Source organism: Ovis aries, chromosome 13 (genome assembly GCF_016772045.2).
Source record: "Ovis aries strain OAR_USU_Benz2616 breed Rambouillet chromosome 13, ARS-UI_Ramb_v3.0, whole genome shotgun sequence".
Lineage (NCBI taxonomy): Eukaryota > Metazoa > Chordata > Mammalia > Artiodactyla > Bovidae > Ovis > Ovis aries.
Window position 1 is genome coordinate 26124318 of NC_056066.1, and position 9247 is coordinate 26133564.

General features: G+C 48.2%; 1 protein-coding gene across 1 annotated transcript; it reads left to right on the top strand.

Moving 5' to 3' along the window:
* Positions 1-705: 705 nt before the first annotated feature.
* On the top strand, positions 706-3683 carry GJD4 (gap junction protein delta 4). The gene is made up of 2 exons (XM_004014673.5): positions 706-855; positions 2743-3683. Exons 1-2 carry the CDS (start codon positions 792-794, stop codon positions 3681-3683), a joined length of 1005 nt encoding a protein of 334 aa, XP_004014722.2. The 5' UTR covers positions 706-791.
* Positions 3684-9247: the final 5564 nt, after the last annotated feature.

A 9247-nucleotide genomic window follows, 5' to 3' on the forward strand; every position in this document is an offset into this window, starting at 1 on the left:
CTAGTCCCAGGGCAGATTCCTGCTGTCATCCAAGATATAGGAATTCAGAGTTAGGACAATGATTCTCTGGGGCTCAAGTTATGATGGGTTAATGGTAATGAATCCACCTGCCAATGATGGATACTCAGTAGATGCTGGTTCAATCCCTGGGTCAGGAAGATCCCCTGGAGAAGGAAATGACAACCCACTCCAGTATTCTTATCTGGGAAATCTCACGGACAGAGGAACCTGATGGAGTTGCATAGGGTTGCAAAGAGTCAGACACGACTGAGCATGCAGGCACCGTTCAGCGCTTCATAGAAGAGATGAAATGTGGACATCTTAGTGCTTCTTTAACCAGTGAAGATGTTATAGAAATGTTTTCAAGGAGGAAATGCCTTTTTCATAGAGACTTGGCTGGTTGACTAAACTTTTCTTTCTTGGGTTAAACATAGCCACTTCTCTTACATCCTGAGGCGTCGGCTCTCCTGGTGGAGACATGTGAGCACGGCCAGGGGCCTGGAATGTCCCAAGAGGGTAAGAATAGCCAGATGAGCGACGGCTGCTACTGGCCTCTGGTCACTGCAGTTGTCAGGAAGGCTTTGCCTCAAACAGCTCGGGGCCGCCTCCACTGGAGACAGAAGAACAACCTTGTGCTCCTGGGCTTGAATTGTCCCTTTAGTATCTCCAGCTCTCACCTGGGAGTATTTTGTAGCAAAGATACACATATTCTTGCAAAGATTTCCCACCTCCTTGGAGAACGCAAGCTCCGGACAGCTTCAGTCACCTTGAGTCTGTGACCCCCTGGAAGCATGGACCAGTCGGATCTGCTGGGGTTCCTCATCATCACCCTAAATTGCAATGTGACTATGGTGGGTGAGTAGCACAAACCCCTGCAGAGCACAGATTCTGCCTTGGATCACTTTTCCTGGTCCTTCTCCATGAGGAAGGCTTGCCTATCCCTGCAGGACAGGGAGCCATGGCTCAAGTTTTCCTCTAATTCTCCATCATTTCATGAGGCTCCCCATCACTTAAGCATGTCTTGGGGGTGAGCAATGTTTCTCTCAAGAGGCCTCTTCTTGCTAACATTTGGGGGCTGAGTAAGCGGCAGGGGTATTTTTATGTAACTCTTCTCTGGCTGCTAGGAAAAGTAACAATACAAAGTTAAGAAATTCATGCCTTGAGTCAGCTCGCTTGTTCATTTTTTTTAGGGATTATCCTTGAAGCTCCATTTGTAAAGATTAGTAAATTCTCTTGTGTACTTTAAACCAAATCCCAATTTTAGTTTTAGCCTTTTTCCCCTAACAATGAAAGTAATAAAGTTTTGATTTATTTGAGTTTGATGTAGCCAAGTTAAATTTTTGGAGAGGTGTGGCTACCCTGATAAAGGGGATTGAGAAAAGGATTAAAATGTATCCATGAAGTGGCTGATATTTTTCTTGTTCATTACTTTTTAAACTAAGCCAACTTAGTTTTAAAAGTTTGAGTTAATGACTTTATCACGTAATTATCATGCAATTCTCTTGAGTTGAAGTGACTTCATTGATAAAATAATTTAATTCTTCTGATGTCAGGTGATGATTTCTGCATCTCATCACAAAACAAAATATTTACAAATTATTTTGACTCGTCCTTCAACATATTCCAAAATTGTTGATTCATGACATGAAAATAGGACTTGGGAGTGATTTTGATTTCTAGGTTAGCCTCATACTTTCACGATAAGTTAAAGACAAAACCTCAATTCATAATAGTTGGAGTAGGGGGAAAGGAGTTCTGAATAATTGAAGAGTCTAAAAAACTGAATGTTCGTCAAGAAATCTGATTTCAAGGGCCATAAAGCAACATTAAACATAAGGATCATGTGGACAATTACCATAGAGAAAACTCACTGAAAATAGTAGCTTTTATTTGCTATACACAATTACAGGAAAGCACTAACATCTTTGAAAAAGTTCACTCTTTAAGAGGAAGACTTTATTCACATCAGCTCAACTTTCTAGAATTTTCAGCCCAGAGTCTGAACTAGCTGAGCCAGATTAAACATTTTAGTTATCTATGCTTCTTTAAATCTGTCAATTTCAAAGCATTTTACAAACAAGTATAGACATAGCTCTTTTTATTGTGCTCCCCAATATTACTTAAAAAAAAGAAACAAACAATTGAATGTGGCAACCCTTCCTTAAGCAAGTCTTTGGTGCCGTTTTTCTGACGGCATTTGCTCACTTCCTGTCTCTGTGCCCCATTTTGGCAATTCTTGAAATATTTCCAAGTTGTTCATTGTTACTAAATTTATTCTGATGAACCATGTGATCAGTGATCTTCAGTGTTAATACCGTCACTGGCTGAAGGCTCAAAGGATGGTCAGCAGTTTTTAACAATGAAGTATTTTTTAGTTAAGATGTGTACATTGTCCTTTTAAAGCTACCGCACACTTAATAGACCAAGGTAGAGTGAAAACATAGCTTTTATATGCACTGGGAAATCAAAAAATCCTTATGACTCGCTTTATTGGGGCGGTCTGGATGAAAAGCGGCAGTGTCTCCAGGGTGAGCTTAGTTGAGCCCAGGGTCCACACGTTGTAAGTGCTGGTTAGATATTCACCCAGTGAGCCAACTGGCTGATAGTCTTGTGACTTCAACATGCTTATCCACCTAGTTCTCCAGTCTCGGTTCTCCGTTCACCTCCGTAAGGACTTAGAACTACTAGGAGGAGATGTATTTGTATGGCTGTAATGGTGCCCTTCCTGCTGCTTCTTCCCAGGGAAGATCTGGCTTATCTTCATGGTGCTGCTGAGGATGGTGGTGCTCATCCTAGCCGGGTCACCCGTCTACCAGGACGAGCAGGAGAGGTTCGTCTGCAATACTCTGCAGCCGGGATGCGCCAACGTCTGCTACGACATCTTCGCCCCCGTGTCCCACCTGCGATTCTGGCTGATCCAGAGCGTGTCTGTCCTCCTTCCGTCCGCGGTCTTCGGCGTCTACGTGCTGCACAAAGGAGCTGAGCTGGCCGCACGCAGATCCCGTGGGCCGGAGGATGCCTCAGAGGACCATGACGCCCCAGGGCTGACCCCTGGGGCCAGGCGCTGCCTGACGGTGCCAGACTTCTCCTCGGGCTACGTGGTCCACCTCTGCCTCCGGACCTTGACCGAGGCAGCTTTCGGTGCCCTGCATTACCTCCTCTTCGGATTCTTGGTCCCCAAGAGGTTCTCTTGCACGCACCCTCCTTGCACCAGCGTGGTGGACTGTTACGTCTCCCGACCCACGGAGAAGTCCATCCTGATGCTTTTCGTCTGGGCGATGTGCGCGCTGTCCTTTCTGCTTACTGTCGCCGACCTGGTCTGCAGCGTGTGCTGGAAGACGCGAGGGCGACCCGGTGGGGCCCGGAGGAGACCGTATCCAGGGGCAAGGGATGCGGCGCCTGAGGGACGCGGGGCGCGGGAGGGGCTGGGGGTGCACGAGGGACGCGGTGAGCGCGCTCGCGCGGGACTGGGGACCCGAGGGCCGGGCGCGCACAGCCCCGCTGCGGAGCCTGCCGCGCCCGGGAGCCTGGAGCTGCCGGGGGAGGACGAGAGCGACGCGTTGTCCTCAGCCAGCGACCAGCCGCACTTGGCCCGGCCAGGAGCGGCGGCCCCGGGGTGGGAAGAGCGCCCCTGCGCGCCGCGTGCCCCGCTGTCCGGCCCCGGCAAGTCCGAGTGGGTGTGAGTCCCGGCATCCCACCCCAGGAACCCGAACGCGGCGACCATCCGCACCGCAGAAAGGCAAGCCGGCGGGACAGACGGACTTCGCAGGAGGCTCTGATGCAGGTCACCAAAGATTTAATTTAGATAAAGCCTTTCGGGGGAGGGGCGACCGTCCTAGGTGTTCAAATGCGGATGGATTAACCCAAGAGCAACAGGCCCCTGAATTTGCTGCTCTCTGATTCTATTGTCTTATTTTATCCTGTAGGTTGAAAAGCACATCCTCTTGCATTTACAGAGCTTTGATTAATATGTTAATGTTTTCGAAGGAGGTTTTTTTTTTTTTTTTTCTGGTGGGGGAGGGGGTTTGGTTTGTTTCTCTACTTAGCTAAAAAGGGCATCTGTTAGGAACTTCATGCATAGAGGGATATATTCGTTTAACTTCTCCAGACTCCTTTAATAAAATTAATGCTGATTGCATTGAGATCTCGCACTTCTTACTTCACTGTGTCATAGGAGAAGCCACAAATGCAGGAGATCTGGCTAAAAACCATGGGGGTCTTTTGTTGGAGGCATCTTGAGCGGTTATTGCATGTGGGTGTGAGGTGCACAAGCTGAGGAGTGGCCACTGGCTTGCTTAGTGTTGCTGGGCATGCCGGCTGGGTGGCTGTCCTCACTGAGCAGAGGGGAGCACTTTGGCTGCTGATGGCAAAACTAGTGTTGTCACAGGGCTTCCAGTCCTGGCTCTGACTCTCCCCTGGCCCTGGGGACAGTCCTACCGTTAGGGCTGCCCTAAGGGTCTTCATTCATGTCCCAAATGAGAAAGGCTGGGGGTGTTCCAGCTTTGTACTGTGGGCTGATGACCTGGGGAGGGGGTACCCGACAGACACAGCAGTGTCGTCTTCCAGGGGAGCTCCCTGCCATCGACTCTGCTCTCCTCCCTTTGCCCTGATTTTGGTCCAGGTGCTGCCAAGTTGGAGCAGAGTCTGTTAGAGCCTCCATGCTCCCTTCAACTGCCATGTGGAGGACACAGTGCAGCAGAAGTTGGGGTAAGGCTGTTCCTCTTCACCAGGAGGAAGGAAGAGCCACTAGGCTGTCTTCCCAGAATGGATGAAGTGCCTCAGGTCCACGAACGCCCAGCACTGAAGAAGCCAGCAGACAGTGAAACAAGGGAACCAGGACACCCAGGGAAACAGTGGGCACTTTTTAAAACTGTTCTAAAGATAACCTTGACAGTGAAATATCTGTCGGAATGGGGAGTGACCTTGATCTGTCTACAGAGTATCAAAGCCATTGATTAAAACTTAAAAAAAAAAATCATACAAAATAGGTCTTAGCATAAAGCTCATTGAATGAATGAACCTGTTTTAACTTTGCAGTAAATCTCTCTCCTACTCTCTGACTCTCTCTCTCTTGATTGCTCATCAACTTATTCAAAACCATGAACCATGACTCAGACCCCTTTGTTTGAAACTTAGATCAATGTCACACATAGCAAGTGCTCGATAAATGTGATTTTTGAGCCTGATATCCCTGAAGTATTCGGGGAAAGATCTGTTTCTTGTCCCTTGCAGTATGCAGTTCTGGCATACTTTTGAGTTTGGGCACAGTCTTACAGACATAAGAATTATCTAGGGGCTTCATTGCTATTTTAAAAATAAGTTCCTCAGGACCGCTCCAAGCCCCAATGTGAGCCTTGATAATGTTGAGTGAAGAAAGGAAAACAAATATTGGTGGGGTGCCTGGCTGAGTGAGTGATAGCCGCTCAGTTGTGTCTGACTCTTTGTGACCCCCATAGACTGTAGCCTGCCAAGCTTCTTTGTCCATGGGATTCTCCACGCAAGAATACTGAAGTGGGTTTCTATCTGGGTAACTCCTGGGAAAGGGAACTAGTGAGGGCTGAGCAGGGACTCCCTCCTGGCCATGGCCCCAGAGAGGACTGGGTGGGCCCTGTTCTCCTATGAGTTCTCTGAGTGCATGCTCAGGTTTGGCTTTATAAATGGCACTGGTATTTGGGTTTATTGGTAAGGGCTGCTTGGGCCTCTCAGTTGATGTCCCAAATACCACTATTAGAGGAAGAGCCTGGAGATTTATTCTATGGAAAACTGTAAATGGCATTCAGAATAATGGAGACCAAGAGAGGCAGAGAGATACAGTGTTGAGGGTAGGACCCCATGTCCATCATTTCTTGGCCAGGTCACTCCCTTCCTCTGGGCCTCAGTTTCTTTCTGTGAGGAAAGAGGGCCTGCAATGACGGGTGCAGCTGTCAGCCCTTTTAACATCAATAGGGGCTGGTTTACCAGGCCCAAAGTTTATCAGGCCTGGTCCACCTGCCTGAGCACAGGTTTCCATAAATGAAAATTGTCAGAACAGGAGAGACTTGCCTATGCCAGGGAGAGCTGCCCCGGAGGAGAGATGGGCACTTCCCGAAAGTGGGGAGGGGGCTCTGAGGATGACTCACCAACTCCCCACTTGGCTGAGTGATGGCAGAGGCTGCACGGACAGACGTGGGGTCATCTGCTGTGACCCGCACTGTGAGAGCAAGATTGCAGAAGGGGCTTGGTGTGTTCTGGAGCATGGTTGGTTGCATCCGCTTCATGGTAACTGCCTCATCAGAACAACACAGAGGGCGGTGAGCCTCCCCTTCTCTTTCACACAGGCTGCTGTACATCGCCCCTGGTTTGTGACAAGTTCTGAAGCCTTCAAAGATCTTTTCTAGTTATCCCTTAGAAAAAGGGGGGAAAAGTTTTTCAGATTCTGTTCAAGAAAAGGTTTTAAAAAAAGTAGAAAATCATGTGGTTATCATCCTCCTTGCCAAGATTTCAGTCCACCTCTCTGTATCTTGGGGCTTCTTTGGTTCCTCAGTGGTAAAGAAACTGCCTGCCAATGCAGGAGATATGGGTTTGATCCCTGGGCCAGGAAGATCCCCTGGAGGAGGAAATAGCAGCTCCTAGGAAATCCCATGGACAGAGGAGTCTGGCGGGCTACAGTTCATGGGGTTTCCATAGACCTGGACACACCTTGGCGACTAAGCAGCAACAGCAAACCTGTATCTTGGGCACGCTGGGTGAATACAAGATGGTTCAGGGGCTTGGGTTCCTCCCACGGAGCATTACAGAGTCACCCGCTGCCCAAGGCAGAGGCAGCAGGAATTAGGTAATTGTACCTGCTCTAACAGGTCACCCCAATTTGAGATTCTTAGCACAGCAGTTTCATAAAGAGCTGCATTTTCTGACGGATGGACAGCTTTCCTCTGGGTGGTGACTTGGGGCTCCTCCCGCCCTAGGCTCTACTATCTTCTGCCCATGATGCCAAGATTGCTGTGGCAGAGACCAGAACTGTTTCGAGGCCAGGTCAGGAAGGGCCCTAGCATACCCAGCTAGAGCTCAGTCCTAAGGGCTCAGAAGGCTGCGAATGGTGGTTGAGTTATACAGCTGGCCCTCTGCATCTGTGGGTGAATTGGTTTCAGCCAACTATGGATCTAAAATTTTAAAAAAGATTCTGGAAAGTTCCAAAATGCCAAATTGGATCTGCTGCATGCAGGCAACTATCTACACAGCATTTACATTGTATTTACAACTATTTGCATAGCATTTACTTTGTATTAGATATTGTGTCATCTAGAGATGATTTAAAGTATAAGGGAGGGTGCACTTGGGTTGTAAGCAAACACTAGGCCATTTTCTATAAGAGACAAGACCATCTGTGGATTTTGGAACCAATTTCTAGCAGTTAGTGAGAGATGACCATGTGTCCAGGAAGAAGGAGGAAAAGTTAGGGCCAACAGTTGGCCAGTGTTCGTGTCAGGCAGCAACTGTTCCCTGGGTACCTGCCCTGTGGGAGGGATTTAATACCTTTTCAGTGGCCAGTGAACCAGTCTCAGGAGAGAAGATAAGCAAGGATGTTGGCTCAGGTCCTTGGATGGGATGCACTGGGGTTGCAGAGTAGAGAAAGGAGGTGATGCAGATGCAGAGAACCCACAGAAAAGGGTCTGGACCCCGAATCTCTTGTGCTCAGGACTGTGTTCTTAGACAGAAACGTTTCAGGTGGGAAAGAATCTTAGTGGGTATTAAGTGCACAGCGATGGTCTTTGCTCAGTATGAATGGTTTGTTAGATGCTGTGTAAGTCTAGCTTTCCAGGTAAGATTTCCAGAAATCTTCCTGAGTTAGTGTTCTGGCTGCAGTGAGGACCAGCTGGTGGAACCCAGCACTGAGCCACCATACCTGGGCCTGGCTCCCTCTGGGACAGATGTGCAAGACAGCATGTGAGGGTCAGTGAGATGATGCTCCTGCTCAGTGCAGAGAGGGATTATTTACCGAATGAATACACGTGACTCTTTTTTGGTAGGATGCTAGAATCCACTTTGAGAATCTACTTCAAATTTTCTGTGTGGATCTGGTTTCCAGCAGGAGGTGAGGAGGAGGCTGGGGCTCTGCAGTGAAGACTTGCCCAGCGTCCCCTCCTGCAGAGGATCTTTCTCCGCCCCTAGTGCAGCATCCGAACTGCAGGGGCCCGGTTGGCAGCCGAGCCTGTGAGTCCTGCCAGCTGTGCTATGGTTGTTCTGTGGGAGAAATATCTCCCAGAAAGGGAACAGCTGTCTCCCCACCTTCCCCATTTGAAACAGAGGAATGTATACTTTTCTTCCCTCCTGTCCAGCATAGAGGGAATCTCTCCCTTGAGCAACTCTCTCCTCCATGCTGTGACCCAAGAGAGAGATGTGAGTGGCAGAAAAGAGAGCTGAAAGAAGTGACTGATTTTTCTCAGAAGCTCCACTCAATGAAATGAGTTTCATGGAGAATTTAGGAAATCAAAAATCAAATGCAAAACTAGACTTTTTCTTTTATGATTATTTTCACAATTGATGAAATGTATGTATTTATTGATTTAGCTGTGTCAGGTCTCCGTGTCGGCACACGGGATCTTTCACTGAGGCCCACAGACTCTCTAGCTGTGGCTCGAGGGCTTAGTTTCTCTGAGGCATGTGGGACCTTTGTTCCCCAACCAGGAATTGAACCAGAGTCCCCTGCATTGCAAGGTGAATTCTTAACCACTGGACCACATGAAAGGCCCCAAAGCTGGATTTCAGTAATAAGTTTCTTCCATCCCCAGACAGGCAGAGTACAGAAGTATGTGACCCATTTAAAGGATGGAATGATTGTATAGCATGTGCCTCTGGCCAATGGAAGTCCACATTCTAGTTGTTCAGTTGCTCGATTGTGTCCGACTCTTTGTTACCCCATGGACTGCAGCATGCCAGGCTTCCCTGTCCTTCACCATCTCCCAGAGTTTGTTCAACTCATGTCCATTGAGTCAGTGGTGCCATCTAACAATCTCATTCTCTGTTGATCCCTTCTCCTGCCCATAATCTTTCCCAGCATCAGGGCCTTTTCTACTGAATTGGCTCTTTGCATCAGGTGGCCAATGTATTGGAGTTTCAGCTTCAACATCAATCCTTCCAATGAATATTCAGGGTTGATTTCCTCTAGGATTGACTGATTTGATCTGCTTGCTGTCCAAGGGACTCTCAAGAGTCTTCTCCAACACCACAGTTCAAAAGTATCAATTCTTCAGCGTTCAGCCTTCTTTAT